We start from the raw sequence: 27,729 nt of genomic DNA on the forward strand, positions 1-27,729 counted from the left end.
GAGGTCAGCCTAATCTCGGGACGCCTCGCTTTCCCAGCCAGGTTTTGAACCCTCCTCATCAGCTTGGGGAGCACACGCCTTGACCAACATGCCCGCGTGCGCCTTGTTGAAATAGATGTGATTTCACATCTATTTGAAGGTAAACTCGGGATCTAGACATAAAAACTAAACTCGAGATCCCGAGTTTAGTTTTCGTGGACCCCACCATAAAAACTAAACTCGGGATCCCGAGTTTAGTTTTTACCCATCGACGGCCTACGCGTGCCTTTGATTTTGCACAAGAGCCATTGATCCCATGCTTTTGGACCCCGTGGCACTTAAAGGTGAGGGCTGGAACCGAACAAGGTCGCCCTTGGGAGCAGAGCAAAATTTCCCTCTTGGTCGTGACCATCTGAAGCCCGTAGTGGCTGCTACGACCGCTTTCTTCCTCTGTATTTCCCCCTTTTCCCACCCTTGGGTGGCCATACCCCTTTAGGCAGCCAATTACCCTTTTTCTCTCTACATTTTTTTGGCAGGTGGTCCTCCAAGGAATCAACAATTGGTTTGTAGTTGAAGCTCCCAAAAACCCCATCCAAAATGTATTCTTGAGTCTCTCGAGAGCGAGGGTCCAGGGTAAATTTGCCTTGTTCCCTCTCCTTGTGAACTTTGACAGTGTCATCTGCTCGAGCACCAAACAAAAAGTTTTTGTGTAGTCGGCAGTGTTTTTTTTTTTTAAATGTTGGCAAGGGGCCTAGTCGGCGTACTCCACAGCCAAGGCAATGCAGAAAGTCATACATTTCAAAACGTTGTCGAGGGATAAGTGTTCGAAACTTGAGCCAGGTCAGCGTCGGGCTGCTAGCTGTGGAAAAATTGAGAGCAAAAAATTGTCGCACCGCACAATATAGCAGCAATTAATTACTTGGTAATGCTATCGACGCACAAAACTTGCTCGAAAATTGGTGACACCGACGAAACTCATACGCAATCAAGAAGAAGTGCCGTTAACGACACCATTAAATAATGCTAATGACAGTTTAGGAGCTTAAACTCCCATTACAGATCACCCCGAGCCTATAACGGCTCCGCAATTCATCAAAAAGAAATAATTAAACTAGGTTGCCTGCTAACGAGGAAAATCCTATTGTGTCGGTTCCATTTGTTTGATTTGCCTTCAATCACTGTCTCGAATTTCTTCTTGCCTTTTCCTTAGCTCTAGTCTTTCCGATTTCCTTTCATGTTCGGCTTGCTCCGAGCTCTCAAAGCTTACCCTGCTTGCTATGTTGAAGCTTAGCTTTCTTCTCCTATGACAAGCCTTGGTTGGTCTCTCCTTCCCTAAGCCGAAAGAGGATGTATCCCCTTTGTTAGCAAAGACCGAGAGGAAGAGAGTCTCCTTGTTTGCTAAGCCGAAAGAGAGAGAGTCGTTCTTTCTGCAAGCTTCTCTCGCCCTCTCTACCTTCTGCTCCAAGTTCGATGGCTTCCCCTTGCTCTCCTCTCTCGCTTGCCTGCACTTGCAATCACCTTCTTGCCCTTGCTTCTTGCCTTGCCGAGACCTATCTCGAGAGAGAAGAGAGAAAAAACCCCTCCTTGACCTCCTCACGCTCTCCTGCTCTTCTTCGTTTTGCCCCGTCTCCTTGCCTCTTCAAACAACTCTCTTCTCCTCTTTGTTGATAGCTCTTATCAATAGCACTCGTTATATTAACCTTCTTGAGTTTTTTGCCCATCGTGCAGTCACGGCGCCGGGACTAACGTGGCGTGGGAGCGATCGTGATGACATGGCAGGTCCGAAACTGACCAGCACGAAATGCGCCACTGGTGGTGCCGGATTTGAGCGCTATAGCATGGAGAGCATTTTTCTCTCCTACTTCGTCCTCATCTGAGCCCTCTGCCGCTCAGTGTGAGCTCATCTCCTCTTTGCTGCGCTCGTCCTCGCTGCCCTGTCCACGCCATGGCGCCTTTTTATTTCCCTTTTTACACTTAAGCCCTTTTATTTTACTTTGGGCGGCCATTGGCCATGCCTTTGAATTGGGCGGCCTTAGTTTGAGCCATTCCCTTGGGCGGCCATGCTAATCTACTCGATGGATGAGATGCGGTGTACAAGCCTGAAGTTCAAGCTTAAGTCCTTGGATATGAAATCCTCATAATCTCCTTTAATCTCATTCATGTCCTCCTTGAAGTCTGTGGAAAAGGCATCACAGTCTCCCTCGAAATCATCGATGTGTTGTGTACAAGTTATTAACTCCCCATAATCATCCATGAGAATGTATAACCATCGGCTCCATCATGCATACCATAACTAAATACAAACAGTGCCGAATGGTGGGCATACAACTAGGTTAAGTATATATGCTGCCACACACCCCCATTTGGCATTCATACCGACTAAAGCATCCACAAGCACAACATCTTTCTTCAGCAGCCCCGTCGAGCAACCTCATCATGAAATCTGCTACCCATATCAAGAGACGGCCTTATTATACTTCGTTCAAAACCCTGGCTGCTGCTCAAAATTCCAAAATGGCACTCCTTACGAGCGGATTGGACTGGTGCGGAACCGGCCCCCAGTGAATCTTTGGCGACCGGGACTCGGATCACTGATCTGAAAAGACCAGCGCGGTCCTCAGAGTGAGCACTCCAGGCCCATACATTCATTTCAATTCTGTCACCTTAGCTGCAGTTGCCCAATCCGCTACGGATCTGCAATCGACTTGAACTTTAAACTGCCATAACTTCTTCACTGTAGCTCCAATCGACGAGCCGTAAAGACAGGCCGGTAGAGCACATCGAGCACTGTGCTTCTAGGTCACAATATCCCATCCGTGCCCACTTCAAGCATAACACTTTTTAGCATCATTAAGGCATGTTTTGGCCCTTTCGGCTGCATTTGACATACATTTAGCATTAAACTTGACCTGTTACCAGGTCTTAATCACTGCTCATTAATCATGTAAGCTTCAAACAAACTTGATGTGCATTTTTCTGGCATCTTTCTTTGCATGGGAGCAGAGCTGCACGACGTCTACCCCCTCTAAACCTGCACAGCCTCCGGTCTGTGCCAACCGTACTTATAAAGCATCTTCAAGAGCATCATCAGACTCATCGTCTGATGCATACATAACATTGTCTTCAAGAGGTTGATCTGTGTTGAAGTCTCCAATATTAATCTCACCATCTCACTGCTTAAACAACTTAACTCTTTTCCCTGCAATAGGCACCTTGAGCTCAGTGCCATCAAGCTCTCATAACTTCTAAACCGCATTATCATAAACATGAAGTACTACATATGGTCCAAACCATCGTTTAACCATCTTCCACATAGCAATGTACCGGTTCTCCAAGCTACTGTCATATACAAGGACCCAATCCCCATCTTTAATAACACGAGGTCGTAGTTTGTGCTTACCATCAAACGCTGCTTTGTTCTTCAACCTTGCTTCCTTAAGCATTACTTTAGCATGTTCAATATCTTCCTAACGCCTCTCAAGTTGGCGAATGCGAAATGCCATCAAATCTTCTGTAGACATACCTTCTTCCCATGGCATTATGGTCCAAGAAATAACCGCTTCCTCTGTAGGCATAATGGGTTTTTGCCCGTACATTAGCTCAAATGGCAAAAAACCTATAAAACAGAACTATGTGTAGTTCGATCAGCCCATAAAGCAAATGGTAGGAGTTTAGGCCAATCACCAATATGTCCCTAGCATGCCTTTGGTAAAGCTTTAACAATAGGCGGATGCCCTCTTTCACTTTTGCCATTACCCTCTGGATTGTATGATGTAGTGAGAGCCAATTTAATGCCCAAGCGAGCAAAGAAATCCCAATCTTCATCTGCATCCAGCTCTCCTCTATCAGCAGTAATTCTATCAACACATCCATACTTGGAAATAACATCCTGAAGCAAGAATTTGCATACGTAACTGGTAGCTTTGGTACGCAAAGCTCTGCCTTCCACCTGATTAGTAAGATCCTCTTTGGCAAGAACAATATACCACATCTTCCAGACACCTACTGGCATGGTAATCAGGTCCACCATCCACTTGTAGTGCATAGCCAGTGGATAGGTGGGATGCAATCCATCTCAATGCCGTACATTAGAATATTGTTGGCATATTAGGCATGTCTCCACAAACCAAGCCACATCTTTATACATACCTTTCCACCAGTAACAATCTTGACAAAAGTTTCCCAGACCCCTCGATGTCCAGCCCATAAACTTTCATGAAACTCTTTGATAACCTGCTGTTGAGTCGCTTTATCACAAACAACCCGTTGCGGTACTCCTTTAGAGCGTTTTGGCTGCTTCCACAAATGCCCATCCTTCATAAAATAGCCATAAGCTTTCTTCCTGATATTTTTGTACTCTTGATCCGTCCACCCTTCATGCTTGGTAAGAGTGCTAAGATAGCGACCAATCAAAAGCCATTCTCCATCATAAAACTCTTCAGAAAATACCTCAAAAGTATGAGCAATATTTTCACAATTTGCATGCAGATAAGAAGACGTATAGAACTTCAAGCCAACATCATCACTTGTGGTCAGCATCTCTTCTTCATCTTCAAATCTAGCTCTTGATAACATATCTACAACAGGATTATCTCTACCTGCAATATGACAAAATTCAAGATTAAGTGATTTAATATAGTCTATCCATCAAAGCATAGCAATATCCGAAGTAGAGCAATTTGCAATCATCCCTATCAGTGGAAAGCAATCCATCTCTACCACGACTGAAGCTCCAATAAAGTATTCTTTATCAGACCTTAGAGCAATAGCAACGTCCCAAGGTTCTTTCTTAACCTGTGGGTAGCCTCTTTGGCGAGCATTGATCACTTTTGCTCCAAATCGAACCGCATACATGTTCTCTTCTTCATCATCTTGACCTATAGCCCATCCAATACCTGTCGGGCTAGTGTCAACTGTTAAAATTAATGGCCTTCCGCATTTGTAGTCGACTTTCCTCAAGGTCGAAGCCTCAAGGAGCATCTTCTTTAATTTCCTCATAGCTCGTGTGTGAACTTCTTCCCAAACAAATCTTTTACCTTTTCTCAACAGTTGATAAAGCACTTCTGCAACATGAGCAAAATGTGGCAGCCAAATAAGATAGAATACCCATGCACCCAGAAACCGACGAACTTCAGTAACCGAAGAGCACATCTTTTGAATAGCTTCAACTTTAGCCGGACTTGGCCTTCTACCTTCTGGACTGCACATATGCCCTACAATTAGAACCTCTTTGTCACCAAAAGTTTAATTTCTGCCCTGAAAGTGTTAAGTTAACTTCTTCAAGCCTAGATAAAATAGCATCACAGTCAGCAATATGTTGAGCAACAAACTGTCGGCACCCCCTCTGATCTTTTACTTCATCTTTTGAGCCTTCCTCACAGCCCTTAATCGGTAGATCATCAATGAAAGGCATAGTAACATGTGGGATAAAGTCCCTTAATACCTTATTCATGTCGTTCATCATATGAGCTACAAAATTTGTAACACCCTGAGGCAGAGTTCACATCCTTACCAATCCGAGAGGTGTACGCATCGTAGTAAGATCCCTGCTCTCCAAAGCTAACTGAAATTGATCATATCCAAAATAAAGATCGCCCATAGAGTAAATTTACCTACCTGCAAAAGCCTCAACAAATTCATCCACGATTGGGCCGGTACCCACATTGCGGATTGTTACCTTATTAACAGGTTGCATATCCTGTATGAACCTTAAAGTACCATTTTTCTTCGGAACAGTGAACCATCGGTTAGAGTATGGCGCACATGATGGTTCCAAGATTCCCATTTGTATCTTCTCATTAAGCAAATTGATAAGCTTTGGCAAGTGAGCTTTAGGAACTGGAATAGGACGTAAGCTCCATGGCATGTGAGGAACAGTGAATATAATCATAGGTGCAACAACACTTGGATCCACACACCCGATCTCACTTGGATCAAAGGCAAAAGCTTTACCATGCTTTTCGAGCATACCTTGAAAACACTTGATTTCCTCTTCATTGAGAAAACCATCTTCTCCAACTTTCAGCTGCTGCAATGTCTCTTTAGTGAATTTGTGCCCAATGTTCTTAGGATTTCTGAGCATAGGCTGTCGAGATGCTTCTTTGATTACTCCATCACTTCCCTCTGGTAGAGGTGTAGCCACAGGTCTCACTTTCTTTGCAACTGTTTTGTACTTCGTCTCTACCAGTGCTTCAACTTCTTTATCCAAGTCATCCTCAATATGCATAAGTGCCTCGTATATGTCCAGCTCTTCGTACATGTCCATTGAGTGCACTTTAACAACTTCAGTTCCACTTTCTAACCTTTTCTGCTTGATATTCTCAAGCTCTGACATAGTATCAACATAAGAGATCTCTTCGAAGATTCCTGAAATCGCATCATCCGATTCTAGCACATCACATCCCCGCAAGTCACTTTGAATGCTTGAAACATATTGTTTCTCTCACTTAGTTAAATCATTAAATTTCCTGTAAAATATTGAACCCTCATATGTCAACCCTAGAAATCCTGAAGAGAAGGTTTCTCTCTGCGAGAACTTCTCCTCACTTGCACCACCATAGTCCCGCTTTATAGTGGCACCCCAAGAAAATCCTGAGCAAACCTTTGTCCTTTAAACTCCTTGTGTATCTTTGGCATTGGACAGTCATGTAAACTGTCTTTGTTTCTAGCATGATCAACACATACAGTTAGAAATTGAACCGCTTTCTTACCATCTCGGCTTCGAACCCTGGCATAGGCCGAGCCATCATCTAGCACCTTAGTTTCCATATGCACAACCGTAATGTAGGGTTGTCCCAGAATCAATGGGTAGGAGGAATGCTCCTGTATAAAAAAAGTTTTGCTCATCACAGACATCCCCAATAGTTACCTTAACATTTGCACATGCACAATAAAGATCTCTAGGAAGCATGTTAGCAGCTCGAATCCGCCACCCGTTATCCACATCAATAGGCCACTTCCCCTTTTGGTGCAAATTCTTTGTCATGAGATTGATTTTTGAACCATGGTCTATGAGGGCTAAGACCGGCTCCTCAATGTCGCCAAGCTTTACCACTATTTCTGTCGTTGCTCTTGCCCAATGAGTTCTCAAAAAGTGACTCTTGGGTATAACTTCTTCATCTTCACCGTCATTAAAATGCATGTTTCTTACCTCAGGTACAATTGGGCTTGAAACCACTACAGGCTTTGGCTCTTCTTCTTCAAGATATGCTAAATACTCTTCATAATCTTCCAAAATTGCTTCAATGTGTCGAACCACTTGGCTTTTAAGTGGATCTGACTCTTGATCACTCATTACTTGCCGCTTTCTTTTTATAATGTCGATGATCTCTTCGTGGAACTCGCGCTTAGCAATTCCAAGAATATCCCTCAATGTGAGCTCCACTTTACTATTTAGGATACGTTCTTCAAAAACTTTCTTCAAATATGTAGCCAGTTCAATATCAGACTTGAGTTTATATGAGGGCCCTTTAGGCTTACCTTGCTTCTTATCCTTCGGAGCCTCTTCCATAACCACCTCAGGAGCAGGTTTAGGAGCAGACCCTTCTTCTTTCTTATTGCCGGATCTCGTTGGCCTTTTTGACTCCCTAGCCACCTCTTCATCTCTTTTCCGCTTCTCTTCCACCATAGCTTCATTGGCTTGAGCTTTAGCAATATAAGCATATACCGAAAGAGAATCCACTGGATCGGTCCACCCAGTAGTTTCTCGAATTGAATTTCCCACCTATCATAACTTCCCGTATGTTACCTTACCTGCTTCTTCTATCTTTAGAGCATATGGCCACAACTGGCCCTTTGCACCTGTACCATCATCATCTTCCTTACCACAAACTTGCAGCCCATATGTAGCTGCTTCCACAAGGGCAACATTATGTTGTATTTCCTCCACTATCTTCTTCATTCCACCTCTGCCAAAGTTCAAGCGGAGCATTTCCCCTGTCGCCCTGAGATGAATCTTCTTGTCTTTCCAGAAAACCACATTCTTCTTGTAAGCTTCATCAAACTCATTACACTCTCTCACATACCTGTGGTCTTCACTATCGCACCACATGCATCGATCCCAATTTTTACGTGGTGGTTGCTGCTGCTTAGGTTCAGAAGTAGACACCTTTGCAGCTAACCCTTCATATTTAAAAGTTTTAAAATTAAAATTTAGTTCTTGAATACCTTTAACCAGATCATCAAGAACATGTCCCTCCACTTTGGGTACTACAGAGGGCGGCTTCTCTTTAGTCTCTTCTTCATCATCATCTAGTACCTCGCTCACGATTTGCTTATCAACTCGCTTCTGTTGTTTTACGATCATGTTAACCACTTCAGATACTATTTTCCAATCTGATGTCAATCCCAATTCTCCCGCCGGATCCTCCAATAATTGCACCAAATTCTTTTGTAGTCACAAATCAGCAGCTTGAATAAACAATTCCACCTTTTGATCCCTCAAGGAACGTTGTTCTGCTGATGATAACTGATCAAACTTCTTTTCAAACTCTCGCAACAGTTCTCGTGCAGATAAATTTTACCCTTCTTCTGCACCCACTTCGTAAAACTCTGTCTGGTCACCCATTGAGAATCCTCCAGAAAATATTCCTCTTGCAGCGCCTTCTTAAAATCCTACCAGTTCGGCCCTTGAGCCACATGAATTTCTTTAATACCGGCCCTAAGTTCTGGCACCGCAATCAGATGAAATCCTTCCACTGAATCCTGGTCTTCAATACCAGTATCTTCTGTAGACTACTCATACAAATTGCAAAATTCTGAAATATCTCGGCCCTCAAACCATTGCAGCTTTTCCGTAACACTTTGTCAAGCTTTACGAATCCCGCTCTTGCAAATTATATTGTTGCTGGGCAGCCTGTTGCTGTTGCATGTATGCTGCAAACTACTGCATCATCTTCTGCATGGCTGCCTCTTGTGGTGTAGACATAGGCTTCAACAATTTTCCCACCCCGGCTCGGGTTTCACGTCGGGTTCACTAGGTGTCGGGGGATAAGTGTTCGAAACTTGAGCCAGGTCAGCGTCGGGCTGCTAGCTGTGGAAAAATTGAGAGCGAAAAATTGTCGCACCGCACAATACAACAGCAATTAATTACTTGGTAATGCGATCGACGCACAAAACTTGCTCGAAAATTGGTAACACCGACGAAACTGATACGCAATCAAGAAGAAGTGCCATTAACGACACCATTAAATAATGCTAATGATAGTTTAGGAACTTAAACTCCCATTACAGATCACTTCGAGCTTATAACGGCTTCGCAATTCATCAAAAAGAAATAATTAAACTAGGTTGCCTGCTGACGAGGAAAATCCTATTGTGTCGGTTCCATTTGTTTGATTTGCCTTCAATCACTGTCTCGAATTTCTTCTTGCCTTTTCCTTAGCTCTAGTCTTTTCGATTTCCCTTCATGTTCGGCTTGCTCCGAGCTCTCAAAGCTTACCCTGCTTGCTATGTTGAAGCTTAGCTTTCTTCTCCTATGACAAGCCTTGGTTGGTCTCTCCTTGCCTAAGCCGAAAGAGGATGTATCCCCTTTGTTAGCAAAGGCCGAGAGGAAGAGAATCTCCTTGTTTGCTAGGCCGAAAGAGAGAGAGCCGTACTTTCTCCAAGCTTCTCTCGCCCTCTCTACCTTCTGCTCCAAGTTCGATGCCTTTCCCTTGCTCTCCTCTCTCGCTTGGCTTCACTTGCAATCACCTTCTTGCCCTTGCTTCTTGCCTTGCCGAGACCTATCTCGCGAGAGAAGACAAAAAAACCCCTCCTTGACCTCCTCACGCTCTCCTGCTCTTCTTTGTTTTTCCCTTGTCTCCTTGCCTCTTCAAACAACTCTCTTCTCCTCTTCGTTGATAGCTCTTATCAATAGCACTCGTTATATTAGCCTTCTTGAGTTTTTTGCCCCACCACGCAGTCACGGCGTCGTGACTGACGTGGCGTGGGAGCGGCTGTGATGACGTGGAAGGTCAGAACTGACCAGCACGAAATCTGCCACTGGTGGTGCCACATTTGAGTGCTATAGCATGGGGAGCATTTTGCTCTCCTGCTTCGTCCTCATCCGAGCCCTCTGCCGCTCAGTGTGAGCTCATCTCCTCCCTACTGCGCTCGTCCTCGCTGCCCTGTCCACGCCATGGCGCCTTTTTATTTCCCTTTTTACACTTAAGCCCTTTAATTTTACTTTGGGCGGCCATTGGCCATGCCTTTGAATTGGGCGGCCTTAGTTTGAGCCATTCCCTTGGGCGGCCATGCTAATCTACTCGATGGATGAGATGCGGTGTACAAGCCTGAAGTTCAAGCTTAAGGCCTTGGATATGAAATCCTCATAATCTCCTTTAATCTCATTCATGTCCTCCTTGAAATCTGTGGAAAAGGCATCAGAGTCTCTCTCGAAATCATCGATGTGCTGTGTACAAGTTGTTAACTCCCCATCATCATCCATGAGAATGTATAACCGTCGGCTCCATCATGCATACCATAACTAAATACAAATAGTGCCGAATGGTGGGCATACAACTAGGTTAAGTATATATGCTGCCACACACCCCCATTTGGCATTCATACCGACTAAAGCATCCACAAGCACAACATCTTTCTTCAGCAGCCCCGTCGAGCAACCTCATCATGAAATCTGTTGCCCATATCAAGAAACGACCTTATTATACTGCGTTCAAAACCCTGGCTGCTACTCAAAATTCCAAAATGGCACTCCTTACGAGCGGATTGGACTAGTACGGAACAGGTCCTCGGTGAATCTTTATCGGCCAATACCTTGGCGACCGGGACTCTGATCACTGATCTGAAGAGACCGACGCGCTCCTCAGTGTGAGCACTTTAGGCCCATACATTCATTTCAATTCTATCACCTTAGCTGCAGTTGTCCAATCCGGTACGGATCTGCAATCGACTTGAACTTTAAACTGCCATAACTTCTTCATCGTAGCTGGGGTTAGAGTTACAAGAGGCACACACAAGTGTGTGTATGTGTGAGCTATGAATGGGAAGTAGAAGCACGAAGCTAGCTATGGCTCTTCTCTGACTTCCATTCTCTAATAGTCCTCTTTACTATTCAGCATGAGAAGAGCCCTCTCACATTGTGAGATGCCTTCATACCCTAGCCAAATTATGCTCTTCACCGGAATGCCATTTTAGAGTATCATTTTCGCTACAATGTGATTGCACAATTCTCCAATAGTTTTCTTGGCTAATCACCACGAAAAGAGGTCTTTCACATTGTGAGATGCCTCCATGCCCTGGCCAAGCATTTTTTGAAATGCCATAATAAGATTTTGTTTGGGATAGTATAATGTGCATCAATCAATACTTACATGAAGCGGGCTACATTTTTGGGAGGGGGAGCTAAGGCATTTGAGGTTTCAAGAAGATGGCGGGTGGCAACATTGGTGACAGCTGAGTTGGAAGAGTGGTGACCATCCGTGTACCCATTCGACCTCCGGAATCCTTCGATCCATTCTCCACCTTTATCTGGAGTCTCGCCATGTGCAGTTCTCTCTCTCTCTCTCTCTCTCTCTCTCTCTCTCTCTCTCTCTCTCTCTCCACACACAGCTTATAAGCTTGCATTCATGTTGGTTTGCTTCGTAGCCGGTGTTTGTGGACGTGATATAGTCACCATCTGCCATTTGTGCGTTGTTAGTGACTACCTTTCAGCATTAAAGACGTTGTTTTGTGAGTGGTCGTGTGTGAGTGTGTGTGTGTGTGTGAGAGAGAGAGAGAGAGAGAGAGCGCCGTGGGACTACACTTGGGTTATTTTTTCCATTGAAGTGTCTTGCACACGTAGTTATAGACACATAGAATAGGGAAATTTTGGCTATGGGTTCTACAAATAAAGCCTTGCTGCTCCACCCATGAGAAGTAGGTACTATAAGTGGCAGCACCCTAGAACTCTGCAGCTTTGCCCATCATTGGTAGAGCAAAAGTTACAATCCCACGTTGAGATACGGCCAGCCTGCATAGTGCATTGCCACTAAGTGCAACATACCAGAGTGTGAGATCAAAAACTACTTTAGGTGAGGTAGGTTTGTTAATATAGGTATCCAAGTATAAATACTATTCTTTGGTTGATGCCAATAACCTAGAGTGTTCTTAATATTAGAGCCCATTTTTGCACATCACAATGGGCCAAGCATGGTCACATTATTAGATGCTTCGATCTAAGCTTATCTGCAACAAGTATGCATTATGCCAATGTGCAAATTGGCCCTCTACTATCTTATGAATGAGTATATGAATTGGATGTTTTGCTATTTCTGAAACACCGATAGGAGGCGATGAACTTATTGAGTAACCAATAGGAAGTCATCTTCATCACCTGCTATACTTACATTTTTGGAATATGTGATGGTCAATATGTAATGCAATATGTAATGGTCAATCCTCTCGTAACTTTTCTCGGATAGGTGGCAATGCTATGTTTTGCTTGGGTCATGTTCCTTTGAATCTCCTTCACAATGTCAACTGTCATTAGGTTTTTCCATGACTTGCAATAGATTGATTCTTCTATTCCTAGAGATGTGAAAATTATATGCATGTAATATCTTGCAATTCAGTTATATTTGTGTGGGTTACCAAGGGGCGTTTTTTTTTTTTTTTTTTGGGAGAGCTTTAAGGTACAACTAGCACCTTAAATGGGGCACTTTGCACTAACGGTTAAAGAGAGAAAGGTAGGACATTAGTTTTAAAGAGTGTAAAAGCATGGAAATAACCACACCCCTTTAGCTTGATTGATCTCGTACTCGGAAAAGTGCAAAGGAGCTTGCAAGATCATACACCCCATCTTTCCAGAGAGAGAGAGAGAGAGAGAGAGAGAGGGAGGGAGGGAGACAAACTCACAAACTGTCTGACCTTTGGTGATGTACAGTAGTATAAGTCTTGCATCAAAGGACAAAAACAACCTTAGCTTCCCTTTCAATGTCCCAGCACCGGCATTTAATAGGGGCATGTGATGCATGTGATGAAAGAGGAAAATCAATCTCCCTCTGTCTCTCTCTCTCTCTCTCTCTCTCATGTGTAAACACCGACAAAAATAGTGAATCTCAGATAAAATACTCAAAATACAAGGCAATGCACACAAAAAACAGCATAACATGAAGGCGCTTGCTTTAAATTATTAAATTAGATCATTGGTGAAGTTCTCTTTTGAAAACTCAGTAAGCATTCCAGGCATTGCCACACATCCATCCCCGCCATCGCAAGCCACGACAAGACCAAGGACGGTTACCCCATTTACTGTATAGGCCTACTAAGGGTGTAGTATATACATTTCAAAACAAAAGGGGCTCATGAGCTAATGACACAATTGTTGATCATCACTTATTCTCTTACTTCTCTTTAAAAAATCATATCATATGATATTAACATCTAAAGAATGAGGGGATGGATATCGTTACTAACATGGCACATGGTCTTGTTGCCTCAAGGACACCAAGCTTTTAAGACCATGAGCCATGTATAGGACAACCATCATGCTATACTTCAATGACTGGCCTTCCACCATCTTGAAAGAGAAGAATTTCAGAAGTAGAATTGTTGTCATCTTCATTTGAAGGTATGCTGAGTCCTTGCCGAGGCAGATTCTTGGTCCAGCCTACATCCAAAAATAGCCATTAGATCAACAAAACCCAGCATAGCTCTACATGAAAAAGAAACAAACAAATGAACATGATGATAATGCAGAAAAAGGAGTAAAAATTGCGTTCTTGAGAGGCCATTCTGAAATTGGGGTAGCACGCATAGCATCAGTTTATACATTGAAACAAGGTGAACAGTCACAATAGCCTACAGAAGAGGATGAAAAAGAGTGTGTGTGACCACCCCTCTATACAGAAATAAGAAAACAAATGTCGACTACAACTTAAACTGGCCTACATACATAAGATATATGCTTAGTTAATGCCCTCTTACAAGGAATAGAGAGAAAAAAGTTTCCTATCACATTGTCTAAGGCTCAAAATATGTTCAAAAGCATAATTAGTAAAACCCCCGGTCTTAACTCAATGTGTTTGCGGGTGGCACCTATCATATCAACTTTTGATGTTTGAGATTTGGTTCATATGTGTATGTAAGACTCTACTACATGTTAAATGTAATGATGCACAGCTACACAGTATATTTGGCCTGCTTAAGGCCTCTTGGGAACCGTTTGATAAAGCTTGTCGATTTGTGCCACGTGGCAAGACTATCAAAGCACTCTACTTGGGTAAATCAAATCTGGCATTGCTTTTCTTACCTGGAAAGCTGTGAGCTTGAATGGTGACTGAGGTTGGAAGACTCCATCTTTAAGCCATCTCTCAGGTTTGAACTCCTGGGCATCTGCTCCCCACAGAGCTTCTAACCGTCCCATTGCATACGGAGAATAACTGACAAAGTTTCCAGCCTTGATCTTGGTGCCATCAGGGAATGTATCATCACAAACAGCCATTTTCGACTCCTGGCATCAGTGTAAAGCACATGCTTCAATTATTCAGTTATCATTGTCCCTTGTACTATACTTCACAATGTGATGCATACACAAACATGTGTGTCTGTGGCTCTAGAACCTGGGGGCTTTACAAGTAATGATAATGGAACCTCACCTACATGCACCAAATGCCCCTTTTTAACCCCTACATACAGGACCATTCTTCGTAAAATGCACCTTCCCTCCCTTAAATAGCCCCTGTTTCTTACACTCACATGTCACCATACGGTAATCCTCAGAGAATCCCCGTGAACTAGATAAGCCATTTAGTGAGCAATCAGAAATTGCAGTCAAAACAGAAAAGATAGGAGGCATTCATCAGCTATGGAGGTTCAGGACCTACCAGAGGAACAGCTGGATATAGGCGTAAAGCCTCCGTTATCGCTGCATGCAAATAATGCATCCGGTTGAGGGCTTGGTAGTTCAGTAGTTGCGCATACTTGTACATGTCATTCTGAATGCTGGATTCTGCTGAACCATGAAAGCCATTGCCCATGGCGCCATTGCAATGAGAGTGGCCGCTTTCACCTGATGCCTTCAGCTCCTTTAGCACATTATCTGCCTCTGCCACAATGTTGTCCATTACTCTAGGGCTCTTGCACAACATAGAGAAGAGCCAAGACAGAGTAAGTGCAGTCGTATCTCTTCCTGCAATGATAAAATTGACCACTATATCTCTCAGTTGCTTGTCGCTGTAAGGCAATCCATCCTCGTTTCTCAGGGACATGAACCGAGATAGGAGATCTTCCTTTTGTAGCTGCAAAGCGAGCAGAGAGAGCTTATCACAATGGAAAAGAGCATATGAAAAGAGAAGGATGTATGTATGTTAAACCGAGTATAATTCAATAGAAATGATGGCAAATGGGGTTATATCCCTGGAATCTTGGGAGAGCAGAGGTAATGATTTTCCATTAATGAGTTTCATATGCTCTTAAGGGGGGAAAAGAGCATATGAAAAGAGAAGGATGTATGTATGTTAAACCGAGTATAATTCAATAGAAATGATGGCAAATGGGGTTATATCCCTGGAATCTTGGGAGAGCAGAGGTAATGATTTTCCCTCTACTCAGAAAACCAACCACATTGGTCCCAAGCCAGCCTCTACACATGTCCATTTTCATTGCTAAATTTTGAGAAGATCAACAATCACATCCCAGTACTTTGCTCACTTTATAAGCGTGCCTTACAGACAACTACAAATTGAAGAACCCGCCTTTAAATGCATCACAATACGAAAAGCAAGAGGAAATTTGAGGGTAGTACCTCTTCTTCACGATCTTGAGAGGCCTTTGATTCCATCCGTCGGGTGTTAATGACATCATAAATAAATCCATCAACAGTCTCCACACATTTTCGGAGCTTGGCCTCACCGCCTATATTAAGAGCTCGTTTAATTTTCCAGGTGTAATCCACATAACGTCTGATGATGAGCTTGTTTGAGTCATCAAAAGCTTTCATGAAAGGCACCTCAGGAAGTTCAGGAGACAAACTTCCCAAACCGATTCCAAAACCAATATTGCATATGGAGTCAAGTGTGAGCCGCATGAACAAGTCCTGCGCATAGATGTTGTAAGTTAGTCTTACTGAAGCTTTAAACATCAAGAATTTACAAATAATTTTGGCTCTTCAGAGACATATCATCCTAATTTTTCCTGTTCTTTGTGGCTTATAGCAAGGCTTGTTCAAGTCCATTCAGGTCAAGTAAAATGTAGGAAATTTTGTCAAATAAATTTTCTGACATGTCTCCTCTCCCTATGCATTTTTCTGTTCATTCCAAGCCCTAAAGCCCTTCCCATACCGAAATACAACATACAATCTTCTCCTTACCTGCATGTCCACTACATGGTTGTTTGTTGCAGCTTCCTGCAAAACATTGACAAGCTTGAGGGCATGTGTACGATAAGCATGGGTGCTGTAATCCCGGAGCTTCCCGGAAGAGAACTCTAAGATGGCAACTTTTCGCTGTCGGAGCCACTTCTCCCCATCCACATTAAAAATTCCATCACCAAGCACATCCACAAAGCGCTCATGTATGAGCCTCCCCTGATACACCATAGACACAAAAGTGATATGAGAATGAGTAGCATCTACTTGAGCATATCCACTACAACATACTTTTGTCGAATTTTCTAATTAATCAAAAAGAAGTGAGCAACTTCATAGGGGGGGCAGACATGGTCCTGGCACTTCAGATTACTATCAATGTAGCATAGGTTGCATTCAAACTCGTTTGAAATGATAACTAGACATTTGAAAAAAACTGGATTTCAGAACGGGGTTTCAAACTCGATCCTATTGGGTTTCAAAAATTGGTTCATTCTAGTGCATAACGTCATATTGCACGAAAAAGCTTCCTGCCTGCAATGCTCAATGGATGATTCAGACTGAATGCTACAAAACATTTCTAAAATGCTCAGAAATTGGTCACTCTTGAAATGGCCCAGGGGTCCACTTGTTTCATACTTCCAAAAATCATCTGCGTCGGACGTTTGGTTGGGATTTGAAAAAACTATGATTGTAGGTGAGCTGTAGAACTCTATATTTCAGGTCAGACATGAATGCCTTGAACAAAGTAAACGACCTACTACATGAGAAATGTCCACGAGATGGTTGTGAATGCCTTGAACAAAAGGCCTCACTACATGAGAAATGTCCAAGGGATGGTTAGGAGCTAATTATGTGATTGTTCTGTGCAAAAGGTGTTGTTGGTGATTGTATTTAAGAACATCCATAAAGAACAATCAATACATATTCTCCACAAAAACATGCGTATGCATAAAGGGTTTCAAAGATCCGCCAGTAGGGTTCGAGTTTCATTTTCACTTTAATGTCTTTTATGGCTCCACTTTAGACCAATAATCGACTCGACCATATTACCAAGATAATCTCACAAGTGCAAGATAGCACACTTTTCATGCCAGATAGTGACTTGTCAGTCTTTAACATACTGCACTTAAAATTGGCCTTCTTTTGAAGCCCAAGGGTGCATTCAGCACAGGTGAAGACCTTGATATCTACACTCAAAAAAGTCTCGTGAAACTTCAAAAATAGTAGCTAATTTCTATACCTATGATAAGACAATGGATGTGAGCAAGACCTCTACAATTGTTAAAACTAACAAACATCTTTGGTAGACGAGGCTTGAAACCCAACCCCTAATCCTTTACATTTCAATCATCACTTTACCTCTACAATATTAAAGAACTCCCAATCAAAGCAATTAACACTCCTGACTGAGAAATTCAGGATATACTGCACTATAGTTTATTAACAGCTAAATCAAAGCCCAGGAACATCCTATTAAAGAAAGCAAAAAACCCTCAACACATATGTAGTCAATCGGGCTGTTGCACCCTATACTGAGACAATTTTACCTTCACAAAGCACTTTTTTTCAGATGGAACCCCCTTCACAACACTATGAGCAGAGACTCAATGAGTCTGGCTTCTATCCTGAATTGAAAGCGACAGAGTCGATCGGTTATAACCCTACCATGTGCTTATCAAATTTATGGTCCAGCCGAAGATCAATGGGGGATTGGAGCCTACATGACTAGATTCATCCTGACTAGCAAGACAGCATTTGTGAGAATTAAGTCACTCTTCCCTCCATAGTGCATGCCTTTCTAAGGAGCTATATAAACCAAGCAAGTAATAAAAGAAATTTCACCAAAACACTAATCTGCAATCAAGTAGGACCTCAAAAGATACCTTAACATCTTTTATTACTTTAGATTTTAACAGTTCAGCATGTAAGCAATTAGAAAGAGTGAAAGAGTAGCTAACCTTAGGATAATTGCGAAAGTTGGACTTCAGTATGTACTCCACATTGGCAGGATCGAAAGTGAATGTGTTGTTGATCGACATCATGGGCACAGAGAAGGTCAAAATTTTCTTGGAGTACGCGAAAAGCCAATCGTGAAGCACATCAAAGTTGCGAGCCTGCTCGAAAATGCAACCAATCAAGGGCCAGGACTTGGGCCCTTTGTAGTTTCTTTGAAAGTACCTGTGCAGAATTAACCAAGAGAGTCCAAACAGAAACAATGGTAGGAGCCCATCTATCCATGTAACAGAGAGTGTCCTTCCCAAGAACTCCATGGCAGGTTTGTCCGCGGAAACACGGCAACGCAGCTGCTATGCAGCAGGGGCCAAATAGTGACAGTAACCTCTTCTGTTGTTGCGCCCTACGCACCTGTGAGGTACTGAAAAGACCAGATCCCTTTGATTATCTGCACACATAAACACACCTTGAGAGAGTGAGGTCTGTGCGGGGTACAGGGCACTCTTGGACAAATGCCATTCTCATGAGCTGCCATCATCACTATCTGGATGTGGAAGACGAAGGTGCATTCGCATTCGCAACTCTCGCTCTCGCAGGCCTGCGGCGCTCCGAGCTCTATGGATTTCTTCTGTGCCTAACCAACCTACAGCTTAAAAGAACCCTACCAGAGTCCAAACCATTTGTGCCAGTACATGACAAATTAGGCTTCTTAGCCTTGCGAGAAATGTAGTTCTGAGCTCATCAATAGTGAGCGAAGTCATGCACTCTACCTACAGCTTGTAATTTCCAGCTGCAAAAATCCAAGGGTTAGTTGAAATAGAACTTCCGGGGTGAGACAGAAGTTATAGCTACTAGACAGAGACAGGGGGCCGGGAAGAAAGAGAGAGAGAGTGTGTGTGTGTGAGAGAGTGGATAGGGCCGATAGGCTTGAGAGAGGATGAAAGCGTGAGTGGGCCGGCGCTACGAGAACTCGCTACGTGCGGGAGAAAGGGTAGGTGAGAGAAAGCAGCTCCACCGCGAAGAGAGAACGTGACAAACTACATCACAGAGAGAGAGAGAGAGAGAATCGAACAGGAGAGAACAGAGGAGCAGCGCAGCGAAGAGAGCCCGCGATTTCGCAAGCGGGCTGCGGCAGAGAGAGAGAGAGAGAGAGAGAGAGGGTCGGGCCGCTAGAGAGCAGCAGGGGCCAGTGCAGGGCTCCGAGAAGGGGAACATTGAATGTGGTTTGCTTGGCTTGCAGTGAGTAGCCGCTGGAGCGCAGTAATGGCGAGGCGTCTCTCATCAACCTTCTTCTTTCGTAAATTCGTACCGCGCTAAATATGGTACCCACCAGGTTCCACGTCCATTTTAGAGTGGTGCAGAACCCCCACCAAATTTAGTTATTAGTGAAATCCCGCCTCTTTAGAATCCAGGGGCCTTTTACCACCTTTTTAAGCTTTCTAGAAACAACATTCCAAGTTCCAACTTCCCAAATCTCCCACCTGCCCTTGAAAGCTGACACTTGTCCATGCAAGGTTAGGCCCGTGTCACACTCGGACAGGCACACCGCAACGAGAGAAAAGTGAAAGTTGGGCTAGATTTTGTAGAGAGGCGCCCTAGCACTATTGGCCATCTTTTCATGACCTTGGCCAACCTTCGGAAATTGAGCGTGTTAAGTGCATTGATAGGCTTTGAGCACTACCAATCGACATTGACTATAGAGATGCAACCATTTGGCTACATGCCACTCCTAAAAGGGAACCCGGACATGTTTACTAAAAGGCCCAATGTGACATGAAATGCCACACCGACCTACAAAAGCAAAGGGGGCAAGTGACCCCGTGTGACAAGGGCCTTAAGAGAGCTCCCTCATAGGCCCGCTAGAGGCGCATATGAAGGATCCTTGAAAGCCTAAACAGCAGCCCCATCTACTCTCAAGCACTAGAGCCTGGAGGTAATCATTCTACTATTTTTTGTAGCAACTTCGTTGCGGGGGGCTTCAACCACCACCCACACCAAAACATCACCTTTTGATTGGTTCACTGCTATGCAAAAAATCTCTAAAAGTTTCATTATAGTGCAGTATCTACTTAAGCCTATTGGGTGTGGCCTCCTTTTTAGATTGTCCTTCATACAACAAAGGGCCTCCAACATGGAGAGCCTAGAGCACTCCCCTGTAGTGTGCCTAGGTACCGAGAAAATTAGAAGGGCCTTCCATTGTTGGAGGGCCATCCAACAATGAGAGTTTACCAGGCTCATACAGGGACAGACTGCTGTGTACAAAAATTTAGTGTAACCTTCATATTTAGTCAATCCACCTCCAAAGTTTCTCATATGTAGGTTTGCCAAGTTGTTGGAAAAAAAAAAAATTTGAGCACTAGTGAGTTTCCTACGCAAGGAGACAAACAAGTTGATGATTTACATGGTTCTCCCAAAACAAATGAAGCTTTCAATGCTTCATATGTAAAAGGTAATCCCCTAAATACTGAAAACACATTGAGAAACTTAAATGTACACCTAACTCACTTCTCCATTAAGGCCACTACTTGTAGGAGGCCAACATTCCTTTGTAGTTGATAAGCTAGCTATCAGATCTCTCAAGCGCTATTGAAAAGGATACCTCTAGCCTTGAATGGTATTTTCAGGGCATCCTTTGCATGTAATAGGGAATTTCATAGGACTATAGCTATGGAGATGGCAGATTGAGTGAATTATAGCTCTACTTTGAAATTATGTGAAGGCATTATCTTCGTAACACTAGTCTTATACACCACAGGTCCCCACCTCCATTTTAGAGTGGTCCAGAACCCCCCCACCAAATTTAGTTATTAGTGAAATCCCGCCTCCAAACTAGTTTTGACCTCTTTACAATCCAAGGGCCTTTTACTACCTTTTTAGGCTTTCTAGAAACAACATTCCAACTTCCAACTTCCAAATCTCCCACCTGCCCTTGAAAGCTGACACTTGTCCATGCGAGGTTGGGCGCGTGTCACACTCGGACAGGCACACCGCAGCGAGAGAAAAGTGAAAGTTGGGCTCGAGTTTGTAGAGAGGCGCCCTAGCACGGTTGGCCATCTTTTCATGAACTTGGCCAACCTTTGGAAATTGAGCATGTGAAGTGCATTGACAGGCTTTGAGCACTACCAACCGACATTGACTAAAGAGATGCAACCATTTGGCTACATGCCACTCCTAAAAGGGAACCCAGACATGTTTACTAAAAGGCCCAATGTGACATGAAATGCCACACCGACCTACAAAAGCAAAGGGGGCAAGTGACCATGTGTGACAAGGGCCTTAAGAGAGCTCCCTCATAGGCACTAGTGAGTTTCCTACGCAAGGAGATAAACAAGTTGACGATTTACATGGTTCTCCCAAAACAAATGAAGCTTTTAATGCTTCACATGTAAAAGGTAATCCCATAAATACCGAAAACACATTGAGAAACTTAAATGTACACCTAACTCACTTCTCCATTAAGGCCACTACTTGTAGGAGGCCAACATTCCTTTGTAGTTGATAAGCTAGCTATCAGATCTCTCAAGCGCTATTGAAAAGGATACCTCTAGCCTTGAATGGTTTTCAGGGCATCCTTTGCATGTAATAGGGAATTTCATAGGACTATAGCTGTGGAGATGGCATATTGAGTGAATTATAGCTCTACTTTGAAATTATGTGAAGGCATTATCTTCGTAACACTAGTCCTATACAATAATAGGACACTTAAGTGTCATTTTTTTTATTGAAAAGAAAATGCGTTACATTTTTTTGCGAGACTCAATGGAGATCTCTTTCATGCGTCATGTTCTATGATGCTAAGGCTAAATGGAAAATATTTTTAGGATATAATTCATTGACATGGTCATAATCAACAAGTTTGATGCAACATGGTCATAATGCTGATTATGACATGGACATAATCAATAAGTTTGACGCAACATGTTATGCATGGAACTGATAAGGAGGAGAGGTAACTCCATTGTATGTCAAAGACTAGATAAGTGCAAAATTTTACTATTTAAGCCAAGAAAAAATAAACTTTCATGATTTACAAATCCCTCAATACAGATAAATGTGATTATTCTCTTGATAATGATTTTATTAATCAAGAAGAAAGAGACTATAAAATACCATGTTTACACTAGAATTTCCAATAGTTAGATGCATCACCTCCAATTTGAACAATCAACTCCTATTTAACTTCAACTTATTAATACTCATGCTACACTTTTAAAGGAAAACAATTAAATATATATGAAAGTGTGCTTCATATTGCAAATATGTTTTAATATTTCTTTCCAAAACAATATTATATAAAAGACACTTCAAGTGTACTTGGCTGTTTATATAAAAGAAATATCCCTTTAGAAGAATAATAGAATTTCATCTTTATATAATATCTTTCAAAGAATCTCATATTGTATTGTAAGATAGCATGCAATACATAAGACACCTTCTTAATACCATTACAAAAAGATATGTATAAACCCCAACCTTGATGATAGAGCTAGAGGGACCTAAATCTGTCTTCAAAATACAAGCTACAAAAATCAACACATGTACATGGAAATGAATCCTACTTCAAACAAATGGAGTTTGTAATGATCTTTTAAACAAGCTATCATAAGTATAGTAACACAAGAAAAAGCATGAAACCCTAACTTTGTGCCTAAAACTTAAGTCATTCTATGAGCTTGTGTTATTGTACTAAGGCTCTCTTAATGCACTCATGGTAGCAATGAGGTGGGATATGGTCTCAATTTGTTGGTTGCAATTGATGCAAGTTCCATCGCCAAGCTCAAATGAGCATTTAGAAAAGAAAACAAAAAAACTTTTCATTTAGTTTTTCTATGCAAAGAGTATAATATCCTTTGAACCTTATTTAGATTGTACCATAAATTACAAGATGGAAAAAGTATTTGGAGTATAAACTGTGAAAAGATTTTTGTTATGCATCTCTATAAAGAGTCTTTATTTGTATTTTTGAAACTTGTTTGGATTATACTTACATAACCATGGCATGGCAAGTACTTTTTGTTTCATCACTGCATATGCAATGGGGATGTATGGTTTTGTCTGCCTCAAATTCCTCATATAAGGAACTCAAGTTATGATATGTTTAGCAAAAATAGCATCCTAAGATGCCTTTAATCTTCTGTGATGCTTCTTCAATCCACGTAAATGGTATGTTTATGCATAACAATTGACTTTTCAACAAATTCAAACCAAATACATAGATATATTTGTGCAATCATGTATTTATTTATAATTTTTCACTTAAAATTGTGATTTTTTCATGCAAACAATATATTCGTAGTAGCAAGTGATAAAATCACAAGGTCTGTCATAGATGAAATTGATAAATCACACTTGAAAAATGTCATTGCTAGTTTGTTGTGTAAAGTCGCTTTCAATAACCTGATGTTACTATTGTTTGATGTTGTCCAAAAATTGTTAATTAGCTTTCCTTCAAGAACATTGCAAAACAAAAACTAAAGTTGAAAGTCTATATTTTATTTATTTATTGTACGAGTGTACGGGGCAATAGAGTATACATCTAATTCCTCAAGAACCTTCACAAAAATTAGAATTTGTTATGATTGCATCTAATGGAGTTACAATAGCCAGAGATAGATGCCAATAAGACACCCTCATGAGCATAACAGTTTTAGAAAGAAAGAACAAATCATCGAGTCTTGTTTTTTCTTGAAATGCAAAATTTCTTTGTGTAGGCAAACACTTGAGGGGAGATAGAGGAAAGGTAAGAACTAACTTTCCTTTTTGTCCATTCCCACAAATGTGAGCTATATTGTATTGACTCATCAAAAAATGTAGAGAGTATGCCTTGAGAAATCATAGTTACATTGGACTGTTTTCAGTGCATATGAAGTGAGGGCATCTCTCCAGATGAAATCACCTATGCTTTGGTCTTGAAGGCTATGCTTATCTCAGCTATTAATGCCACACACACACACACACTCTCTCTCTCTCTCTATCTCTCTCTAATATAATCACAAACCATATAGAGCCATTGGGGGGAGGGCTTATGTGCGACGATCGGTAGCTCCAAGGGCTGCTCTACAACTATGGGGACGTGCAACAACACCGACAGCTTAAGGGGTTGGTGAAAGGGCAGCTCCCGAGGACGTGTAGGAGTGCCAATTCAAGCAGGTGACATAGACAACGGAGAGAGAGAGAGAGAGAGAGAGAGAGAGAGAGAGAGAGAGAGAGAGAGAGAGAGAGCCAGCCAAAGCAATTGGGAGAGAGGGACGCTGAAGGGCGATGGCGAGGGCTGGAAATAAAGCATGCACGCGCGCGCACACACAGTACCTTGGCCGCCACTCCCTCCTCGATAATGTTCCTTGCACTACCGTACACCCCGTGGCAAGAAGTAGTGCAAGGAGCATTAGAAGTAGGTTAGATGATGGTTATCCTATAACACAAGCTTTCAAATCACGAGACTTGCCTCCAATCGAACATAGCAAAATAAAAAATGGTGACTATTCATATACATAAAAAACAATATAATTACACATGATATGAACATCACAATTTGAGCATTCCATGTGAATTTCTTCCTAAAACAATATTACTATACCAAATGTGAACATCACAATCCAATAAAATGAAAGGCACCCATTGACAAACTAAACAAAAGAAAATTCCAATTGTTAAAATGAAAAAGTAGATCCATTTAGTGTAAGAAATAATAAGATTGAAATAATAAAATTTAAGTGTATACCCAACTCTCTTCTCCTCCAAAGCTTACTTTAAAAAGTCAAAACAAAAGCAATTTTATTACATTAGATATAAACAATACGAAGTTATTACACAATCTATGGTTTTTTTTTTTAATAGCAAAACTCATTGTGAGTGAATTATATTAATCAACCCAAATAATTGCAAGGTCTTGTCATGCTCGTGTTGAGCCATGACATCATCCAAGGACCATAATTACATTGGCTATTAGGCCAACCCACTCGCCCCTCTATCCTTGATACATAAGGTCCATTATTATGTTCTTTTGAGATCTTTTAGTTATCGATAACCAAGATTTTTCCTTATCCTAAGCATATCCTTTGCTGACAACAAGACACAAGTAGTCCTAAACCAATGCTCCGAGTTATTATACATAATCTATGTTAATACACAAAGTCCATTTAGCGTAAGAAATAATAGTATTTCAAATGTATGTCTAACTCTCTTCTCCTCTAAGACTTGCTATACAAAGCCAAAAGCAATTTTATGTAAACATCACAAAGTTAATACACACTCTATGTTGATGGAAAAGCATATGCCATAATTATTTCTTTCTATGATCCTTCGTGAATGCATCCACCACCTTTTACATTCATAATCTCTCTACCTTAATATGTCTTGAAATATTAAGGTAGAGAGATTATGAATGTAAAAGGTGTGATAGCATTATTTTGTGATTGGTTGAAGGTCATGTTTTATTTACACAAAATACATAATGATTATGTCTTGAAATATTAAGATAGAGAGATTATGAATGTAAAAGGTAGTGGATGCATTCACGAAGGCATTTATGGAATTCTTTATGAGACAGATATGGACAAACGTTCTAAATTGTGTAGAAGAATAACCTAACAACTCATAACGACCTACTAAAATTGATATTAATTAATGACATGATAAAGGAGAAAAAAACGTTGGCAAAACTTTGATAATTTTAGGCATAGAAGTGAAATTTAAAAGAGACATCCAAAGAACGGATTTGATAATTTATTTATTGTGCTGTTCCAAGAGGCAACAAGGCTTGCCAAAGATTTTAGATTACTACTTTTTATCAGTAAGCTATGAGCAAGCATTTAATTTGCGAAAAGGTCAAAGTGCCAGGAACGCATACAAAGCATTTGACAAAGAGGTCTTGAGCTCAAAACTCGTGCTATACATCTTTGGGAACTCTGCGGCTCTCTCTAGAACATCCTGAGTTCAAGACTTATTCCCCCTCTCTCTCTCTCTCTCTCTCAAAATCTCTCAACGAGTAGTACCTGGGAGTTGTCATCCTCTCAGAAGCGCTCTGCTGGGTCTGCGCGTGGACAACAAAGGCACTCTTACGAGTTCACAGGCGGCGGAGGAGGAGGAGGAGGAGAAGCGCGAGCTCTTGTAATCGTAAGCCCACAGTTAAACGTTGTTTATATGATAATATAGAGAGAAACCTACACAATCTCATGCTTCAGTTGTCTCTGTATGGTAGCTCACCAAGACCCAAAGTAGTTCATCTCCTCTAATGTGAACCTATCTGATTAAAACGCTTAGTCTTTTCCAACTAACTACATGGGCCCCACGTTGGGTCACCAAATGGTTGCATAATGCATATCATTGTTCATAATGCGGTGCTATTTATTGTTATTGTTCATGCTTCCCCATCATTTGCATTGCGTTTTTTTCAACCTTAGGACTTTAGTGCCCCCACAAAAGAGGGGGGGGGGGGGGGGGGGGGGGGGGGGGGGGGGACCAAGGCTAAACCCAACAAGACTTCTTTGAGGCATGCCTAATTTTTGAAGGCTTCGACGCCTTTGGAGACACTTTTATCTTTCAATGAAGGGCAAAAATATTTTTACCCTTCGAAAGAAGGATAGAATATTATTTGATTAAAACGCTTAGTCTTTTCCAACTAACTACATTTCAATCTTAGGACCTTAGTGCCCCCCACAAAAAAGGGGGGGCGGGGGGGAAGGGGGGGACCAAGGTTAAATCCAACAAGACTTCTTTGAGGCATGCCTAATTTTTGAAGGCTTCGACGCTTTCGGAGGCACTTTTATCTTTCAATGAAGGGCAAAAATATTTTTACCCTTCGAAAGAAGGATAGAATACTGAAAGGTAGCCTTTCTAATTTTTGCCTAAATATAGCTTAATGAAGGATAGGTAAAAATCTACCCTTCAAATGAATGATTAGAGTCATCCTTCAAAAATGAGCATTGCTTTGAGGGAAAACGGAAAATTGTTTCTGTGGGGGTCCCCTCACGAGAGCTTCATCGAAACTAGGTCCCATCGGTTTTTTTTTAAAAACCCAGGTTTAGTGTACTTTTGATCGGCTAAAATTGCTAAATGTCATTTAGATTTCAAGCTTCCCTTGAAAAACATTGCTAAAACTAGCATATGATCCTTGCGTTGCTGCGGCTCCCAAAAAAAAAAAGCATGGCCTTTATTATTATGGAGCTAACTTTCGGTTTATGTTGGATTTTTGTTCTCGTCAAGTAATATCACTTATGCAGTGGATGCTCATTAATATATGAAATTTTTATCGTATATATTAATACATTTTTTAACCTACCTAACAACGAGAGTCAGATCTTCAAGCGAGCTCAACGTAGTGAACTAGAGCTCGTTGCAAGCTTGTTTTTTTTTTTTTTTGGGGAGGGGGGGGAGAGAGAGGGCATCCCCCACCAGTTGCAACAAACTTATGATTAGAAGTTGTAAAGCTTTGCCAAAAAAGATCATGCTTCTTGCATAAATAGATTTAATGATTATACATAAATCATATGTTATGTGTTTGAAAGGGG

At 41.8% G+C, this 27,729-nt stretch overlaps 1 protein-coding gene across 1 annotated transcript; it reads right to left on the bottom strand.

The window, feature by feature from the left end:
- Positions 1 to 13,063: 13,063 nt before the first annotated feature.
- On the bottom strand, positions 13,064 to 26,420 carry LOC147462978 (cytochrome P450 704B1-like). Its single transcript, XM_086486518.1, has 7 exons — positions 26,215 to 26,420; positions 18,226 to 18,668; positions 16,268 to 16,483; positions 15,704 to 15,994; positions 14,784 to 15,197; positions 14,210 to 14,410; positions 13,064 to 13,567 (listed from the first exon to the last, which is right to left on the bottom strand). Exons 2-7 carry the CDS (start codon positions 18,535 to 18,537, stop codon positions 13,370 to 13,372), a joined length of 1,632 nt encoding a protein of 543 aa, XP_086342644.1. The 5' UTR covers positions 18,538 to 18,668; positions 26,215 to 26,420; the 3' UTR covers positions 13,064 to 13,369.
- Between the last annotated feature and the right edge of the window lie 1,309 nt (positions 26,421 to 27,729).

This window comes from Adiantum capillus-veneris, chromosome 2 (genome assembly GCF_014529385.1).
Source record: "Adiantum capillus-veneris isolate H3 chromosome 2, ASM1452938v2, whole genome shotgun sequence".
Classification (NCBI taxonomy): domain Eukaryota; kingdom Viridiplantae; phylum Streptophyta; class Polypodiopsida; order Polypodiales; family Pteridaceae; genus Adiantum; species Adiantum capillus-veneris.